The sequence below is a fragment of the Antechinus flavipes genome, chromosome 5 (genome assembly GCF_016432865.1).
Source record: "Antechinus flavipes isolate AdamAnt ecotype Samford, QLD, Australia chromosome 5, AdamAnt_v2, whole genome shotgun sequence".
NCBI classification, from domain to species: Eukaryota; Metazoa; Chordata; class Mammalia; order Dasyuromorphia; family Dasyuridae; genus Antechinus; species Antechinus flavipes.
Genome location: NC_067402.1, coordinates 146,323,056 through 146,344,407, shown reverse-complemented (window position 1 = coordinate 146,344,407; position 21,352 = coordinate 146,323,056). Strand labels below are relative to the sequence as shown.

The 21,352-nt window shown below is 32.8% G+C and overlaps 1 protein-coding gene across 1 annotated transcript in view; it reads right to left on the bottom strand.

Moving 5' to 3' along the window:
• Window positions 1–19,927, bottom strand: part of SLC26A5 (solute carrier family 26 member 5) — a 53,092-nt gene extending 33,165 nt beyond the window's left edge. The window contains exons 1-6 of the mRNA XM_052000342.1: window positions 19,783–19,927; window positions 9,800–10,005; window positions 6,378–6,517; window positions 3,779–3,889; window positions 2,649–2,818; window positions 1,586–1,750 (exon numbers count right to left, since the gene is read on the bottom strand). Coding sequence (XP_051856302.1) covers window positions 1,586–1,750; window positions 2,649–2,818; window positions 3,779–3,889; window positions 6,378–6,517; window positions 9,800–9,972 — 759 coding nt within the window. The 5' untranslated portion in view covers window positions 9,973–10,005; window positions 19,783–19,927. The remainder of the gene's footprint in view (window positions 1–1,585; window positions 1,751–2,648; window positions 2,819–3,778; window positions 3,890–6,377; window positions 6,518–9,799; window positions 10,006–19,782) is intronic.
• Between the last annotated feature and the right edge of the window lie 1,425 nt (window positions 19,928–21,352).

The window sequence follows — 21,352 nt, the reverse complement described above, 5'->3', positions numbered from 1 at the left end:
GTCATGATGATGAAGCCTCATTAATTATTTTCTTAAAAGAACATAGTCTTTATAATAGGGCTGCTTATTCCTTAGTATGCTTTGCCTTAAATTTTTTCTGAACACCATTACATTTAAAATCCATCTGTATTTTCTTAATAAAATCCAATGTTCTTATCTCATAGTTGGCTAGACAGTCCTGGAAAACTACAATAATTTCTTCAGATATTTAGGGTTCAATAAATTATTGCTTTGTGTAAAGTTATCCTAGAAACCTGAAAAACTCAGGGCAGTTTCCAAAGTTAGAAAAGTGCAGATTAAGACCAAACAAAAATTGACCCAGCATTGTTTCATCATATCAACATGTTAAAAGGTTTGATCAAATAATCTGAATAATATAGACAAGATATGGAGCAATATCTGGCAAGCATATCAAACTACGTCTAATACCCTCATAGCTATTTACCCTTATGTGCTATTATTTTGTGATGCCCCCTGTTGAAATGTGGGATTCTTTAAGTACCTTGTTTCACTAGAAAATTTCCTTAAAAAAAATTTTTTTTTAACAAACAATGAAATCTATATTCACTTAATTCTATGGTGATACTTAAGACCTGAAAATGAATTCACTATCATTTAGTTGTTCTTGTTTATTCAGTTATTTCCAGTACCCCTATAACCTAGCAGTTAGCTGTAGGTAACAGAATCTTAAAGAGTTGAAAGGGACCTTAGAAGGATCTAATGAAGTGGCAGAAAAATTCCAAGTGAAACTGATCCCTATGGGCTTCATGTAGCCTTAGAAAAGCACAAATGAACATTTCCTTTACTATATTGCATTTTTATTGATTTTTGCAAAATATTTCCTAATTATATTTTAATTTGGTTAGGCCACACTAAGGAATTTTTTGTAGGTTAGCAAATTTGTTATTTCTGATCTAAACCAACCTATCAAACAAACAAACCTATCAAAATTCAAGTTAGATTATAGAATGTTCACTTGTTTCTAATTTGCTATTACTTGTGATTAATGCATACATTTACATACTTGGGTATAATTGTTTTTGAAACATATACACACATATATATGTATGTATTTCTATTATATGTATCTATATTATCCATTTTTATGCCTGTGTAAATTCTTTGAGGATAAAATTCATGTTTTTATTGCTGCCCACGATGCCTCATATACTGCACAGAGCAGCACATATTTAAAGAAATCCTGTCAACCAAGTCTCAAGTAACTGTCTAGTAGAACAATTTCAATAAAAGCCTTAGAACACTTTTAATGAATCTTTCTCATTAACTCAAAGAAGATGCTCGAACAGCTGAACATTTTAAGTTATTGTTCATAAAAAGAAAATACTTTGTATCAACAACTCTTATAACTTTGCCTGTGTATCTGCACAGATAGACTAAAGATGTACCATCAAGTTAAACAGAACCCCAACTATGTACATATTACTATGCAATTTTAAAGATCTATTTTTCTTTATTATGCTTTTCTTGGAAAATTTTTAGTAGAATTTTTTTTGATTATAAAAACTCTTATAAATAAAAAAAGAGGAAATATGAGAGCTGAGATGAGCTGAAGCAGTTTACTTACATAGACAACTGAAAAGGGTCCACTGTGTCTCTTTGTCTTTACTCCAAATAGGTATTTTAACATGGAAGTGAAGACATGTACTGCTGCTGCTGTTGTAAAACCACGGACCAAGGGCTCAGTTAAATATATAGCCACAAATCCAAACCTCAGGACACCTAAGCAAAACTAAGTTTTAATAGCAAAGAGAAGCAGATCATTTAACAGGTCAGATATTTAAAAATAATAATAATAATGGCTCACATTCTTATACATATATATATATATATATATATATATACATATCTAGAGATATAGTTAAGACTGAGATATTTCATGGTTGCAAAGCATTTTGCAGACATTATCTCTTTTCATCCTCATAACAACTCTGTGAGGTAGAGCGAATGGTATATACTCATTTTACAGACAAGAAAATTAAGGCTTAGAGATTATGTGCTCTGTTCCCAGTCACAGAGAGTCAAAATTCAAACTCAGGTTTTCTGACTGGAAGTCCAGAGCTCAATCATTGAGCTCAGTTACCCAATCAGTATCCTACTTCCTTTTCTAGAGAGTGTGACAAAATTCTACCTGCTGCAGAGAAGAAACTGGTTGTGAAATTTGTGCTAAGATTATTCTGTGTGTGATTGTATGTATCAATGTATAATACACTCCCTTTCAATATTACTTAGGACAAATTTTTTATGTGCAACCACCCTTTGCATTAGATTTGAAAGTGCTTGGAGGCAAGATTGGTATTTTATTTTGTGCATTCCTAGTACCCATCTCTGTGACTTGGACATTTCTTTGTCTGGACCTGAGATTTCACTGGTATAGAGGACTCCTGATGAGAACTGTTCTTTTATTAATGCATAAAAATAACTGTTTTAAAACTTACTCTAAAAGAACTGCCTAGAGGTACTAAGAAATTAAGTGACTCAGGACCACATAGCCAATATATGGCAGAGGTTCTGAATAGAAAATATTTAATGAAGAAATGAATATGTTATGTGTTGACAGACTTTGCCTTTATCTAGTATAATTAGCACTCAACAGGTCGACATTTAAAATTTTCATCAATGAATTTTACCTGAATGATTCCTGAAAGCAAAGTTACTGACATAGCAACTTTTACTCTCATAGCATCTCTTTCCTCTGTACTATTGGTTGAATTAGCACCTCCTCCACCAACATACATGTCATCAGGAACTAATCGGACAGCCACTCCACCAATCATCAGACTAATCACAGCAAAGGGCCCTACAATAATGACATAACCAAAAGTTAATATAAATTTACTTTCTTTGAATACAAGGAAGTGGTTTTCAAATCTTTTAGGTAAAAGATATTGTTTTATTGCTGTCAAGAGACATCTTTTTATGTCATACAACAGCTACTGCTATCTTAGCGACTATGCATGTATTGAAAAAATGCTTTGTTTTAATGTAAGTTTGTGTGTGTATGACAGAGAGTGAGAGAAAAAGAGAGTGAAAGAGAGAGAAAGGGAAGAAAGATAGGGTGGTAGTATAGATTATTCTGAAAATCTTAGTTTTCAGGTCAATATCTTAATAGGTTAATAGCTTAACTTTAAACCCAGTTAGAGAAGGAATATGAATATGAATATATATATGTATATATATACACACACAAATATAAGCCCACATATATTATATATCATATGTATATAATATGTATATATACACAACACACATAGTAGGTACTTAATAAATGTTTACTGACTGATTTATATAGGGCCTATAATATAGAAATATAGGATGACAGAATCCTAAAGTTGACATGGACCTTACACTGGACATGGATTCTTGTCTAACCTCCTCTGGTGGATCAAACTAGTAATGACTTTACACTTCATAGGAATTGAGAGCTATAATTTATCACTGTTGTTTTAATTTTTAAATCTATATATACAAAAACTTTGTAATATGAATTAAACTTTTATCTTACTTTACATATTCCAACAAATTGCCCTCCTGCATGATGAAACTGATTCTGAAATTTTCAAAGACAGTGAGAATATTTGGTTGAATTTTTGAGACTATATGAAAGTTTCCACAAAAAGTAGTGTGCTAGACTTGCTCAGTATTCAGTACTTGAGATATACAATTAAAAACTGACAATAATCTTATTGTTGATGTGGCATACTATAGTACTTATAAAATCAAAAATAAAATTTCTTAATGATCAAATATTAACTTTTACCTATGGATATGTGCCTGGAAGTACCAAAAAAACAATACAGTATAACAGGATAAAATGAAGAATATAGGCCAAATACTGGAGGTACAGCTGCCAACATTGCAAAAGCTAAACCTAGACAATACAAAAAACAAAAAGAAACAGTCATAAATACAATGAATGCACTCAGATTTAAAGGTTATTTATCTCCAATACAATGATTATTGCTATAACCAGAAAATCCAAATCTTAAAAATCTAAATAGTTGGGACATAGGTCTTCCTCTAGTGCTCTGGCACATCTGCTGCTTCTCTTCTCAAAACTCAGCAATTACATCTGTCATTGCTTTTGTTACTCTGAGATGCAGTTTATCTCCTGAAGGAAGGCTAGATGTGTCTTCCCTATTTTTCCACTGGCTTCAACTTCCTTTTAATAACTTATGTTCTGATATTTGAAGTTGAAAGGAATTCTCAGTGGCAGAGAAAAAAACTAAGTAAGAATTGAGCAATTATACTTTGTCTTTGTTGTATGATATCATTGTCTATGTATCACCTCTGGCTCTTCTCTTTTTTCCTAATATAATTTCTAAAACGCCATCTTTTTTATTGTTTTCAGCATATCTCACCAGCTTCTCTTTCTTCTGGATTCTAACACTGCTGACAAAATATTGTCATATAATATGACAGAGAGAGAGTGAAAGAGAGAAAGAGAGAGTGAAAGGAGTAGGAGTAGCTAGGTGGTGCAGTGAATAGAGCACCAGCCCTGAAGTCAGGAGGACCCAAGTTCAAATTTGATCTCAGGCACTTAACATTTCCTAGTTGTGTGACCCTGGGCAAGTCACTAAACCCCAATTGCCTCAGCAAAAAAAAAAAAAAAAAAAAAAAAAAAAAGAAAAATCCAAGTCAAATCACATTAATCTCTTTAGACAATTGTCTTTTATTCTTTGGAATTATCTTTCTTTGTATTTAGTGTTTTATTCTTGAAATCTTCCCACTTCTCTAAAGTTGACTTCTTTTGCATTTATATTGTGAAATTCTACTAATCTTTTTTTTTTTTTTTTGAACTTGTTGAAATTTCTCAAGGCTTCTGATGCAGATAGATATGTAAAAAGGGTAGAGCAGCCCAATTCTTTTATTTTTTCCAGAAATTATCTAAAAACAGATTGAACAATAACCAAAAATTTCAAAGGAAACTTCAGTAAGTTTATTCATCAAGTCCAAGACTGAACAGAACCAGAAGTCATGGACACTAATCTTACCAAAGAAGCCAGGAATAAATAAGTTGAAAGCTTTCACTCTCCTAGTGTCCCAAGTAGAAAAGTCCCTGCAGGGGGCAGCAGATCATTGTAGTGTCATGACAAAGGATCATAGAAGCAAAATACCTGGACCTTTTGGGAAAGCCCTGGGGGAGGATGGGGGTGGGGAGGAGGAGAGCAGACTATAGACATGCAATGAATACAGAAACCTCAGGGGTGGAAAAGCAGAAGTCCATGGTAGCATGTTGACTAAGTACAGTTAACTACAAAGCTGATGAGAAGAATGTCCAAACCTTGAAACTGGACAGAGAAGATATGGAAGTTAGCAGCAGCAATATGGAAAGTTGAGGCAGAATCTAACAGGATTTAAGTACTCCACCATTCCAGAGTGCAGCAGATAGTTAAGTCTGACTTTGACAAAAATGACAATTTAGGAACTAACATTGGAGATTTGAGGAAACAGAAGATGCCAAATGTTAGGAACAAATGTTATAGGTTAAAAGTTGGCAAAAGAGAAACTCAGAAGAAAGTAACTTCACAACTAAAGTTGAGTCTCAAAGAAAATAATGGCTCATTGTCAAGAGTTGCAAAGGCAGTGTTTGTAGATCTGTATGTATGCACATATGTACTTACACATATATGTGAGTGCATATATGCCAGTATATATTGATACATAGAACACACATGTGTGTATATACACAGATCTATCTATTAATAAGATATAAGATAAAGCAATTGGCAACACAGTCCTACCAATTTCCTCAGCCAGTGAGATAGCCCCTACTTTCTCAGAAAGCAAGCCACTGAAGACTACTGAGGACTCAGAAAACAATGTTCTCATCACCAAAGTTGTTAGCATTGTCAAATTTTAACCATCAGAAAAATGGATATGGTTTTGTCAATGGAAACTAAACAAAAGATGATATATTACCCTGGGCATCCTACCTAACCCTAAGGACCATTGGACCTCTCCATATGACTTGTAATCGAACCATCCTAAGTGTGTCAACACACAACTGAGTGTGAATTAGTGGAAAATGAAGGCTATCTTGCTTTTTTATTTGTATCTCCAACAGCGAATATAGTATTTTGTGCATATTAAGTGCTTGGTAAATGTCCATTCATTCCTGATTCTGAGGTTGCCTCCCTAGCCATTATACCATGTTCCATCTTTGTTATTCTTTTTTCACAAAGTGATTTTCAAAAATGTTTTTAGGGATAATTTTTAAAAGTCATGAGAGTGATATAAAATATGGTTTATACACAAGTACAAATTCTGATGGAACACAAAAAAGAAGAAAGTCATATATTTTAAAAGAAGGTAGCTATATGTAGTAGTAGAATAAATATGGATTGTGTTTTACTAACCTTGAGGAAGATGTAACACTCCAGTACTTATACCTGAGACAAAATCCCCAAATACATATTCTCTTGGTTTATAAGCTGGCAGCCATTTACATATGGGTAAGAACATGTAGATAATATTCCTTATTTTCTTTGGAGTACAACTAGAAAAGACAAAGGGAGAAAGAGGATAAATTAGTAATATATAACTTTGTAACATTCATAACAGACATTTCCAGCTCTGTAATTACTCTATTGGATTAAGGTAGATCACTAAATTTGTACTGTAGATGACATTTCCATTCTAAACAAGTTAGAGAACTGAAAGATTTATCTTTTAGAACCATTTTCTTTATGATAGATGCTGAATTACTGCTATAATCAATGATCTGTAGCTTACTGTGAAAAAAAAGTAGGGGTTTCATTTAAAAGTCATTAAAAAAAATACTATAAGAGCAGTATAGTAAACTGAACTCAACACTGAAAGGCTAAGATGAAGACAGACATGATACATATTTTCCCACTCAGAAGGAAAAGGTAGAAAAGGATATCAAAGACATAGGATGAAGATACAAGATTAAGTGAAGTTGGCTAAGATGAAAGGGGAGGAAACCTAACTTATTATCCTAAGTAGAATGCATCCTAGATCAATTTATGAAGTAGGTAGGGAATTATTCTGTTTAAATCAAGATTGCAATTGGTCCTAAAAAGAATCAAACAAAAGAATGTACAAAATCCACTATACATTTTCAACTACCAGTATAAGACTTAAAATCCATGTACTATTTGTTGCTGTGTTGATATTGTTTTGGAGAAAAGACATACTTGTTTTGTGAATTGTGTTTTGTACAGTGTGCCCTCTAGTGGTTAACTGTATCTATTAATTAAATAAAGGGTATACTGGGGGGAAAAACCCATTAATGCAGAATCATAGGTCTCTGAGCTATAAAAGACCTCAAGAGATCATCTCAAATAGCACTTCTTTTCAGACAGGAGAATATTTATTATCTCCATATTACAAATGAGATAACTAAGAAGCAAAGAGGTAAAGTGACATCATAAATTTTATGTCCGATCTTATTGCCATTTCTACCTTATTTGCTGTATATATTGCCAATGTTTATTTTAAACTGGTTCTCATTCATATTTTTAATACCTTGTATTTGACTCTATAATTACTGTGAAGCTAAAAGATCAGAAACCCCTAAAAAGCTGAATGCTTTTAACTTATTACTTTCCCCCTTTTTCTGTGTTTCATTATAATTCATGTTCATTGTATAAATAATATTTTATATTTTTTCATGGTATTTTTTTCTCATCAAAAACTTTTAAAAATGCTACTTTCAAAACCTAAGTCTCCCATCTCTTAGTACAGTGCTGTTTTTTAATATAACCTGCTGTCTATCAACTTCACTTAGATTTGTGAATTTGATTAAGCAGGAACAAGAAAAATATAAATCATACCTGTTCCTATTTCTCTTCTCTTTTTGGGTTATGCCTGTGTACTTCATGAAAGTTTAAAAAGATACTAATTAGGATTAAGACTAATATTCAATAAAGAAACAAAATCTATATCATTTTTTCCATATATCTTTTCCCATTTCTTAAAGAAATTAAAAAGTATTAGAATAGAAAACTTCCTTTAGAATTCATATGTAAAAGAAAAACAATTAAAATGATATTTTTTGCCACTCACACCAACAGAAACAAGTCTCCAGTACTAATTTTTGAGGTAATTAGGGATCTGATGTAACCTGGAGATGCAGGACCATTAAAACAGCAAGAAAATGGAATCAGAACTAACTTTTCTGAGTCCTGTCTTTTACTTCTCAACCATAGTCAGGTTTTTTAGTATGAAGACTGGTTAATAATTGTCCCACTGGAACCAATTTGGGAGTTGAGAAACTGGGATTTTGGTTTAATAAGGTATCAGCAAAAGAATGGAACTTGTTATTTTGGCAATGAACCATTTCTTTTTGCCTATTTATTTTCCTCAGTATTGTCTGAGTTTATTTTTTTTTTTTAATAATGTGCCAACATGTACTATTTGAGGCATGTCTTGGAATTAATGGAAACACTTTAGGGAATATGAATGTTTCCTGCCTGACTCATTCCTATTTTCCAATAATAAATATAAGTCTGTAATTGAAAATGTAAACATTGATTATCACTCAAACTAGGAGGTAATACAGTTACATTTTGTGGTATCTTGTAAATAATTTTTTTAGAACAAAATTTGCTAAAGAACATGGTAATATCTCTAGGCTTGTTACTCTGCCAAGGTAAATTGCTTCCCAAAATGAGTCGTCCTTTTATCCTGTTTTTTAAAAATAAAATCTAAGGATGCTACCAAAGAGTGAAGAAGTTAGGAAAGGATGGAAAAACAGGATTAGGAGGGGAATTCTTGGGGAAAAGAGAGCAGAAGTAGATAGTTACTTTGATGGTTGAGAAGTACAGAGTCAGTTGTTCACAAACTTACACAATGGCAAGATGTAGTAGGCCCCTGATAAGCAATGATATTTAAGATGATTATTCAAATTCTGTCTCTGACATATAATATCTATGGGACTTAATCTTTCAGTGCTCTAGGCACCTTTCTAAGAGTCTAATTTGCAGAAAAGAGGTTGACCTATATTGGTCACATAGGTAGAGAAAGTTTCTTCACTTGGAAATTCCCTATATTAATGAAATCACAGACCTAGTTCCTATTACTAGTTACTCAGGAAGTCAGTAAACATTTATTAAGAGCCTACTATATACTAGGCCCTGTGGTAAGTGCCAGGAATATACAAAGATATAAAAAAAAATTTCCCTTAAGGTGCTAACAATTTAATAGAGGGACAAGAAAAATGAATATATAATGCATAAATAGGAAAAAAATTGAGAAGAAAAGCATCACAATTAAGAAGATTTGGAAGAGGTTTCTCATAGAAAATTGGGACAGCTAGGGAAGCTGGTAGACAGAGATGAGAAAATATCCAGAGCTTAGAGATTGAGCACCTAATTAGTGGTGCAACAAGGAAGCTAGTGTCACTAGATTGGAGAATCCATGGTGGGAAGAAAGGTATAAGAAGACTGGAAAGGCAGGAGGGAATTAAATTATGAAGGACCTCAAATACTACAACTTTATTTAAGAGGACAACTGCTAAACAGAGCCATTTAACTTTTCTCAACTTGATGGATTTGATAACCTCTGAAGAAGCCCTTCCAAGATTTCAGTCTATGTTTGTATCTTTCTATATGCCTTTATTTACATGCCCATATATCCAACACTAAAAGAATGGTACAAATGGCTTTCTAAATCATGAGTGTCCATCATTCATTTGTTTTTATTTCAACAAACAGAACTTCTCTAGACCATATGTCCTGTCTCTCACAAAGGTTTATTACAGACTATACAAAATACCTTGGCCCTTTTCCCCTATAATAATGTAAAAAGCTATTACCTTAAAGCCCGTTTTATCTTATCTCCAATAGGGTCAGAAACCTTGTCCTTCTTGTGTAGCTTCCCATGTAAGGCTGGATAGCTATAGATGGGGCGTTCCACGCAATATGTTTGGGTTGCTATAAGGATTTCATTTTCTTGTGTGTGATCCATAGTATCCTGGAAGTTATTCATTGTTAGGAGTTGACAAGCTTAGCTTGAGTATCACTGTGAAGAAAAAAAAAAAGGTAATTTAGATGACTGGATGTATGTGAACATAATTAGAAAAGTTGGGAAGAACCCCAAGACAGACAGCTCTTTCAAATATAAATAGTACCTAGCAACATAAGAAAGATATTTTTGCTTCATCTTCCTAAAGCATTCAAGAGGAGGTAATTATATTTCTCTTGTCAGCCTGTTTCAGTGTTTAACAGGTTTTTTTGTTTTGGTCAGACTGCTTTTCAGTAACTTTATTTTATACTTCTCCCAATTCTCCACTTCTTTGATGACATGAAAAGCAGATTGTTAGCATCTTCTTTATTACTACTCTTTACATTCTGAAAACTTTGTCCATTAGCTCTTTTTTTTAAACTAAATGATTCCAATTTGTTATTATTGTTCACAGTCATAATAATTGTGGTGGATATAACAAATATTTTAATAACATAGTTCATGTAATATGAATTTTCTTTGCACAAGAAATTTTTTTGTTTTATTTGTTATGCTTATTTAAATTATTATCTACATAAATGTCTTGTTTTTTCCAAACTTTCTTTTATTATGAGCTTGACAAACAACAAATATGAATTTTTCCATATGTAAAGAATTGAAAATTGTATGCAAAACAATCTCTCTTACCAATAAATGATATCTTTAAAAGTATATGTTAAATTTGATATGGTAACATCAATAGTGTACTACTTGAGTCCCTTTCTAAACTTTCTTCTGCACTCTTGTGTAATTTTTAAAATGTTCATTTCTTTCTTTTTTTTGCATCTTTTTCATTACTCTTCTCTGATTTTCCCTTGAAATACTAAAATTTTGTTCCTGTAACAAGTATAATTAAGCCAAACAAATTTATACATTGGTTATCTATGAAAATGTTTCACTGTACATATAAAATCCATTTTCTCTCTGTCAAGAGTTGAGAACCATTTTCTTTCCTTCTTTCCTCCCTTCTTCTGGATTGCTTATTATATTGATAAGAAATCTAAAGTCTTTCAAAGTTATTTTCTCTTACAGTGTTATAGCCGTTGTATACTTTGGTTCTCCTGTTTTTAATCACTTCACTCCAGATCAATTTACACAAGTTTTTGCAGCTTTCTATCTCTTTGTCATTTTCATGACAATATAACATTCCATTATTTATATACCAAAATTAATCCATCCATTCCCTAATCAATGGACACTTGCTTTGTCTCCAGTTGTTTGATATCACAAAGGGCTGCTATCACTATTTTTGTACATATGGGACCTTTCTCTCTTTGAACTCTTTGGGGTACATTATCACTACTTGTATCACTGAATAAAAGGATATGTATAATTTAGTAACTTTTTTTCAGCATGAATCTAAATTACTTTTTAGAATAATCAGGCCAAACCACAGCTTAACCAATAGTACATCAGTGTGTCTTTCCACAGCTGCTCCAACATTATAATTTTCTTTTATGGTCCCCTTTGTAAATCTGATAGTATGAGGTGGAACCTTAGAATTGTTTTAATTTTCATTTCCATTATTATCATTTTTCACATGATTGTTAATAATTTACATTTCTTTTTTCGAGAATTCACTGTTCATATCCTTTGATATGTTATTTATATAACATATATATATATATAATGTTATATATATTTATATATTAAAGAATTAATTAAATTCTTGTTAATTAAGAATGACTTAGTTTTTATACATTTGTATCAATTTCCCCAATTTATTTTTAGTTTTTTATTATAAATTCTATTTTTTATTTTTTTGTTTGGACAATTTTCCCTTTCTAATTTTTCTATGGCCTTAAAATAAAATGGGTATTTAGATAAGAGTTAGTGAATAATATTAAAAATAACTAACATTTGTATAACACCTATTATGTGCCAGAAAGTGCTAAATACTTCACAAATACTATTTCATTTTATACTTATAATAATCCTGGGGAGTAGGTGTTATCATTACCCTCACTTAACAGTTGGTAAAACTGAGGCAAGTTAACTCTGCTATTCTAGCTATTGATGTATACATATGTATATCATTATATGTGTGTGCATATACATACATATATATAATATAATTCACTCTTAAAGATCTTCCTATTCCTTTCCCCCTTGCTATATTTGTCTTTAGCCAATATGTGTTTTAATTTTGTTTTTCCTTTATATTTTTCTACCCGCTATATGAAACTACAAGTTATAATTGTGATGCTGAAGGTTCATTTATTTAATTTGTTATTATTTTTAATACCTCTTCTTTCTTCTAAGACAATTACATCTGACTTAAACCAACTTGGGCATTGGGAAAATTTTGTTCATTATTCAAATATTTTAATTAGTCATATGGATTATAAAATTGCATTTGAATGTAATGGGCTGAAGTTCGGGTTGATGCACTGAGGTCCCAAGCACGTGAGGCTAAATAGTAATCGGACCATACTCTATTAATATATAAGCTTGGAGAAAGAATGGCCCCTGCCCACTCTTTGTGCAAGTTCTGATGTGTTGTATAGGAAATGACGATTTTGGTGGGTGGAGGCAGAGGGGCAGAAAGAGAGACTGCTGGCTGGCGTCTTGTCACAGCTGCTCACATTGCTATCGCAAACCACTTTCACCTCTGATCCCCCTTCACCTCTGATTCCTCTTCACCTCCACGAAGAATAAAGATTGACGATTTTCCCCTAACCTGAATTCCTGACTCCGGCTGATTTTTAAAATACACAGTCATCACATTTGAACTTAGTGCCAATTTTCTTTTCAGTAATAACTGAGGCAAACATATTCAGATCACAATCCACTTAATATAGTATTTCTGCAACAATTTAAATGAATCCTGAATGAATCTCCTCAACTTTTCTATCTCAATTTCCTTGACTTTTCTGAATAGGAATGATTTGATAATGATGTATAATGTTAAAAAGCATACAAGTAATATAAAGTCTCCAACACCAGCAGTCCAAAGAAAACCCTTAGAACAAGGCTAACACCAATGAATACATGATGCTTATTTGATTCAGTCAAACAATTTGACATACATTTATTGAGCACCTGTTTTGTGTAAGGCACTGTGCTGATACCAAAGATACAAAGATGAAAAATGACATAGCCCTGCTCTCAAAAAGTTTATGGTTTACTAACAGGGATACAAGAAGTACACAAATAGATATAATACCAAGTAGAATGGAAAAGGGAGAAAGTCTATAAGTTAAAAAGTACTTTTTAAAAAGAATTTTTAAAACTTTTTTTTAAACATTTGTTTTTAAGTTTTCAGTTTCAAATTATTTCTTTCCCCCGCCCCCTTCTCTAACCATTGAGAAAGCAAGCATTGTGATATCCATTATAAATGTGAAGTTATGCAAAATATTCATATTCACTATTCAACAAGCATTTAGAGAATGGGGGAAAAAAGAAAGGAGAGTGTCAGATTGTACTAGGAAAACTTTTGGAAAGAAAACACTTTTAGCTGGAAGAGACTTTCTTTGAGCTGAGCCATGAAGAAGGAGAAAAATATCAAACAGCATGAATTAGTGAGAAATGAATGGTATGTGTAAAAATATGGAATAAAAAATAAATAAAAATTTGGTTGGAGTAGTTGAGGAAAAATGAGAATGATAATTTAGGTGATGGGAGAACAGTTAAAAAAGAGGCTTTGAAGCTCAAAATTTATTTATTTCAGTTTAATATGAGGCATTAGGATACTATTATAAATTTTTGAGCAAGATATTCTGAGCTCTTGTCCTGCAGAAGCTCAATGAACAATCAATGAGGAAAATCTGAAAGAAGGAGAGTATAAAGAGCTAGCTGCTGGATAGGTGAGATTGATTTTTCAGAATGTTAAATTTATATCCATTTTTATGTCCAGCAGCTCTTGATTAAGGGGAACACATCAGAGCATGTGGCATAACATGTGGGAATAAAATCAATCAATAAGTATTTATTAAGTGCCTATTGTGTGCCAGACACTACACTACACATTTTGGATACAGATACAAGAACAAATCAATATATGTTTTCAAGAGAGATTAATAGAAAACAACATATATACACAGATACAGAAAAAAAAAAAGCAGAAAGAGAATTAATGCATTTAAATACAAAGAAGTGGTTAGGGAGGGAGAAAACTAGTAGTTGGGAGGGGGGATACAGGAACAGCTTCTGCTGAGAAGCTGATATCTGAGCTCAAACAGAATGATGATAATAACTACAATAATAATAATTGGCATTTATGTAGTCCTTTAAAATTTGCAAAATGCTGATCTACATTATCTCATTTGAGCTTCAATCTGATTCCAAGACAGGACTAAGAATATTATTTCCTCATTTTGCAAATGAGAAAATTTGGACTAAGGAAAATTTGCTTGTGGTCCCTTAGCTAATAAATGCCAGAGGCAGAAGTTGAACCCAAACCTCTACTGACTCCAGGTGCAGCATACTTTCCACTTCACTATGTTAAGGACCAAATCTTAACCAGTCTTGAGAGGCTCTATCTAGGTTTAAATTAGGTAAAAATTCAGATGAACTCAGATTGCATAGTTTTTCTTCTCCTCTCCCCACCCTCCCAACCCCGCCACAGGTAGGCTTAAAGAAAGGTTTAAAATCTGTACCATCAATAGATAAAGAAGAGAGATGAAGAAAGAAAGAATAGGGAATTAGTGTCTTTTGTAGTACTAGGGTACTGTACATATATCAATTGAAAGATTTTTTTTCCCTTTTCCTTCTGAGATCTGTCAATTGGGATAAGTAATTGGTATTGAGGAAGTGAACAGAAAAAAGAGAGATAAATGAAATGTTCTTGCTGAGTAATTTTCATGCTCAACAACAGTGATTTAATAATTAAACATCAAAGACTATCAGTACCCTGTTATCAACGAGACTGGGTGGCAAAGTAGTGAAGGAACTTGAGGTATTGAATAACAAGACTTATCTAACTCATCACAAGCATTCAGAGGCTGACTGCAATTTATTACCATGATGGAGAAAGATTTTTTTAATTTAGTGGAGATTGTGACTTTTGTGAGACAGCCAACTTTCTCCTCTAATCCTGATACAAAATCAACACACATCCAATGTCACTACCAAATATTTTCGTCACTAAATGTTTCGGAGAAGTTAAAAAGTCCTAGGAGTATTAACTTCATTTTTTTCATTGAGGCAACTAGAACTGGTATAGAGGACAGAGCACTTGGCCCAAATTAAGGAAAACCTGAGTTCAAATGTCTCTGTTTACCTTAGTTTAATAATACTGATCTCCCAGGGTTGTTGTGAAGATCAAATGGGATAACAATTGTAAAGTCGTCACAATGCCTAGTACTTGGTAAGCATTATGTAAATGTTGTTGCTGCTGCTGTTGTTAACTACTATTTCAAAGAAAAGAGCCTAAAAAGTTTCTCACTGTAGAGGAGACATGAATCATAGAATTTTAGAGATGAAAGACTCCATAAAACTCATCTAGTCCAACTATTATTTTAGCAATAATGAAAAAATTGAGGTTCAGAAATTCTTACTTGTGCACCTCTATTTGGTGGCTCAATCAGCAAAGAAGTTTTTGTATGACAAGGAAGACAAGGAAAATATATTCTATTAAATATATTCTGTGGATAGATTCCTGAGCCTGGAGTCAGAAACTCACTTTCCTGAGTTCAAATCTGGCCTCAGACAGTTAATACCTATGTGATATAACCATGGGCAAGTCACTTAACCCTGCTTCCGTCAGTTTTCTCAGCTGTAAAATGAACTAGAAAAGGAAATGATAAAACCACTCTAGTATTTTTGCCCAAAAGACCCCAAATGGAGTCATGGACAGTTGGACTCAATTGAAATGACTGAATAACAAATTATATATTTTAATGTATATTGATGTGATTGTGTGTTAAGAGATGATGTGATTAAACTTAAATACTAGTGAACTAAAAGTGAGAAAATAAGCAATTGGTCTTTGTGGAAAGAGAAATAATAATTACTGTAATTTTTATGAACTACTTACCATTTTCTCTAATTTTCATGAAGCACAAGGATTCTCTATCGTTAAAAGTGGATGATTAACTTTTATTTTTAGTTTTGTCATGATGTTTACTTAGAACTATATAAGCAACACTGGTTTCTAGTGAAAGTATTACAAAGTAATATAGGTTAAGCAACATGAAAAGAACTCTTTAAAACTCTTTAAAGATAGATTCAATCTTTTGAGGCAGTCTCAGGGAGAGATCTTGGGATCCATAGTATATTCCATGCTTAGGATCCATTACTGCTAGCAGGCCTAGGATAAAAAGTGGATGATACCACCTTGCATAATCACAGGTGTATGAGAGGGGAATTAAATCTCAAAGATAAAAACAAGTGGGGCACTGAAGAATTATTCAAGTTTATTAAATGCATTTGATCTCTTCATGTACTATTCTATTATAACCTCACCTTTTAAAGCTGCACCATCTATTTTCTATCTAGGAATATTTCAGAGATGCTCAGTATTCAACTTCCATGACTACATAGGCTTAGGGTAAATATTCCAACAATTCAGTTTTATGTTCCACTAGAGTTGTTTATCATTTAATAAAATGAAATCTCCTTAAATTCAGGCTGTGCAGAGAAAGGCAGCATAGCTTAGTGAATAGAAAGTTGGATTTAGAATCAGGAAAAGAAGTTTGAACAGTGCCTCAGATATGAGCTATACCCTGAATAAATCACTTAAATCTCTCAGTCTCGGTTTTCTCATCTGCAAAATAGGCATAATAATAGTATCCACTGCACAGAATTGTTGTGAGGATCCAATGAGATAATGCTTATCAAGTGTTGTGTAATTTTATAGTGTAGTTAATATGATTATCACTTGATTGCTACTGACAGCTATGATTGGCTTTAAAGACAGAAAGGGATTAAAACAGAGGCTAAATCTGCCATTTCATTGGTTTAGAACAGTGGTTCTCAAACTTTTGTTTTCAGTATCTTTATCCTATTAAAAATCATTGAGGATCTCTCCAAAGCATTTTTGTTTATCTGGATTATATTTATAGACATTTACCATATTGGAAATAAAAACTATTTTTGAATTTGTAGACCCTCTAAAAGGGTTTCAGAGATCCCCAGGATTCTCTAGACCATACTTTGAGAACCACTGGTTTAGAACAGTCCCATATGGTAAAGCAGGTCAACACCTTCTCTGCAACAAAAAGTCTTAAGACAGCTGCACACAAGTTTTAGTTGCTTTTCTCGGATAAAATTGTAGTTTGTGAAGATTAATTTAGATTCCAATAGTGTCACTGCTGATTTGCTACATAGCATGATATGGAAAGTTGGCTTTGAGTGATCTTGGTCAATTCACTTAATCTCTAAGTGCTTTGGGTAATTCAAACTATAAATTGCAGAGAAGGTTCTGACTTACACTGGTAGTTCTCCAAACCAGTGAAATAGTATGGAAACTCAACTAGACTCCTGGATTTGGAGTCAGGAAGACTTGAGTTTAAATCCTACCTCAGATACTAACTGTGTGACCTTGAGCAAGTTATTTAAATTCTCTGAACCTCAATTTCTTCATTTGTAAATTGGGCATAATAATAGCATTTACCTAACAGTTGTGAAGATCAAAGGAGAGATCATATGCATATGTTTTGTAAAACTTAAAGCATTCTGGAAATGCTAGTTATTATTAATATTATTATGAAATAACAGATTCAGTCTATATCCTTATCCTTCATAATAACTTGCATGGTATATGCTGGTATCTTTATAGGGTATAAGAAAGAGGAGTTTTAATTGAATTTAGAAGTTGCTTTTCCTCTCCAAAAGGTAAAGAGTAAGTACAAACATGGATTATTATATACATGCTATGTGTCAAGGGAAATCTCTGGCCAATGATGAACCGAGGGTGTCACTAAAGTACAAAGAGTTAGCAGAGGGTAACTTCTTCCAATTAGCAGGTCTATAATTTAATAAAGGTCTGGACAGTGAATTTACTCTTGGTGGCAAATCCTCCTGAGTCAGTCTTAGGTCAATTATTCATGGTATCTAAGCTTTAACATTTCAAAGGCTGATACCACCTTTTGGAGATCCTCTATTCCTAGAGAAATCCAACAGTTAAAACTCAGGTTGGAAGTGAAGAAGACAGTCTGTTCTTTTGTCCTTTACCTCCCCTCACCTCTACCTCAAGCTTTCTTTTGTTTGTATCTTCTAATCAGTGTTAATATTACACACATATATTCTGCATGGATGACTTGAGAAGCAGAGGAAAGTGGGAAAGAGATGAACAACGAACAAACCAATATGTGAAATCTTTAAGTGATAATTTTAAAGTATGAACACCTACGACAGATACAAAGTGATGGATAGAGTATGCAGATCCAAGCAGCAGATTAAATAGACAATGTCCTCTTTTTTCCTACCCTGTTTCTGGTAATCCAATAGTCTACAACTGTTGATAAGGTGTGAGGATCATTTTTTATCTCATATTGAATGAGAAAGCTCACATTTCAGCAGTGACCAAAGTAGTCATCTTTACCTCACTTGATTATTCCCCCACCCCCACAACTCATAGATCATATAGAGAAATATTAAAAGGCCAGTTAAACACTGGAATATGTAAGAGAGAGAGGTTATAGCATTATCAATAATCTTCTAGTTGTCTGGAATAGGCAGAGTTATACCTAACCAAATCAGTGAGTCAACATTTATTAGATTCTAAGTACTTTGCTAGGTATTGTTGAATGTCAAAAGATTGAATGCTGAACTTTTCTAGAGAACCAGAGGAGGATTAGAATGAATTCTCCACGACCTCTTTGAATCCTATTAAGGGAAAGGGCAATATTATGAATATTTAGGTATGAGTACATATCCTAAACCTACAAGGACAAGGCTGTATAGTATTGGATTATTTAAGACTTCTGAGTTAAAAGCAACCAAATGATCAGATTTTTATACACAATTTTCAATAGACATAACATTGTAAAAGTGTTTGATGGCCAGATGGAATTGTCCACGATATGACAGGCTTTTGTGGAAGTTAATCTGTTTCTAATATTGGTAATGGTTTTTATGTTAAGTAATTGGTTAGGGGGTTACAATTGATATGAGGGAGTGAGAAAAGTATTGATTTTTATTCATTTTTACAGTCAACAAATTTCAAGAAACCAGAAGAATTTGAATAGAGTAAATACCTTAAATACCTAAGATGAAAAGTTATATTGCCCATGCATGTGTCACTGGAATGTGTTCATTGTATTTGATCTGAGTTACTTCTTAGAAAATCTGGTTTAATTTAATCTATATCTATCTATTACATATAGTATATGATATATCACATGATTATATAAGCATACATGTAATTATATATAATTCATATGAAATTCTGGCTTCCTCATCATCAAGAATTGTAACATTTCCAGTGGCTTATGATACCAGGCTGGACACTGTACAAAGAGAATGCCACTGACCTGGTCTCTGCTCTCTAGAAGATTATATCAATGACATTCTAGGACAGAATTTTTTTTCTATGTTATCAGCCAGGGTTGTTGGTTTCTGTAACTGGTCAGCCTGCCAGCTGCCTCATAAGAACAAAGGCCATTAAAAGTTCACTCTCCTGAAGGACCAGTTAAATCATGCCCTGATCCAAATGAAGGAAAGTGAGAGGATGCTGAGTTGGTTATGTTATTTTTTCTGATCTTCTTTTTCTTCTTCTTCTTTTTTTTTTTTTTTCCAAGAGTACAGTGTTTAGTTCAGGTTTTTGGATATTTTAGTTTCTACCTTAATCCAAGTAAGACTCAATACAATGATAATGTAACCTAAAGCAAATATTAGTTATTTACTACTCACCCAAATCAAAAGATAAAACACTGAAAGTAGAAGTGCAGACTTTCCAGTGGTGGACTCCAGTGTGACTCAGGATCGCTTTGATTATAGAGTCTGAAGTATCTTCTTCAATTTAGATAGCTAGGAAATAGGCTCTGCCCTTTGCTCTCTGCCCTCTGTGAAAGATGAACAAAACCCCTTCACATTATAGCTTTATTTTGTTACAGAAGTCATTGACAGAATTTGAAAACATGCTATCTATCAATCCCACCCACTCATCACCATATCATAGCAAAGATCTGGACTTAATATAGATAGGGCCCTAAGTTCAAATTCTGTCTCAAACACTTACTAGATATGTGACCCCAGGGAAATCCCTTAACTATCTTCAACCTCATTTTCCTCTTCTGTGAACGGAGGATAAAAAATATATCTTGCAGCTACCTCATGGAATTGTTGTGAGAACCTAACAAGATAAAGAATGCAAAATACTTTAAACTAGTAAAACACAGTGGCCTATACACAGTGGCCTATACACAGTGATTGCCTAATAAATGCTTCCTGGCTATACAAACTTCAGTGATAATTATCACATATACTGTGAAAACATATGGAGAACAATAAAATGTCACTCTCACCCATATGTAAGTGCAGTCTTTCTAAACTTATACTAAAGTTTAGTTCACAGAATAAGAAGCCTCTTCGAGATACCAGTTAAATCACAGACAACTATTTTTTTTAAGAAAAGGATTATGTATGTAGCTTAATCCTACAGATTTTCAATTATAAGTTTATTAGTTTGTAGAATATTTGCTAGTCTTTTATACCTTTATCTGTGTTAATATTTCAAAAGATTTTATGACAATGAGAAACTAAAGCTGGAAAGAATATATACCATAAGAATTTCAGATCATAGTTTCAGTATAAAAAAAAATCCAATGCCTCTTGCCTTGAATAAAACCATAGAATCATAGATTTAGATTTGGGAAGGACTTTGATGTAATCTGCTCTAACCTTTTCATTTTACAAATGAGGAAACTGAGGTCTAACAAAGATTAAGTGACTTGATTAAGATCTGCAGTAGCAAAGCATGAATTTGAATTTAGGTCCTCTGCCTCTAAATCCAGTGATCTTTCCTTTATAGCACACTATAAGAAAAAAAGGAAGAGAATTATTGTTCTGCTACAGTTCTGGAAAGCAATTTAGAACCATTCTCCCAAAGCTGTTAAACTATGAATATCCTTTGATTCAGTAATATCACAACTAAGTCTATACCCTGAAAAGATGAAAGAAAGAGAAAAAGGACCAACATGTACAAGAATATTTATAGCATGCCTTTCTATAGTTGCCAAATATTGAGATCTAAAGGGTGCTCATCAGTTGGGCATCTGCTAAACAAGTTATGGTATATGAATATGATAGAATACTATTGTGTTTCAGTGATGATTTCAGAGAAACCGGAGAAGATATATGAATTAATTGAAAGTAAAGTGTGAAGCTCTTGAGAATACGTTATAAAATGACAATAATATTGTAAAAATAAACAATTTTTAAAGGACTTAAGAATTATTAACTCAATGATAAACCATAACAC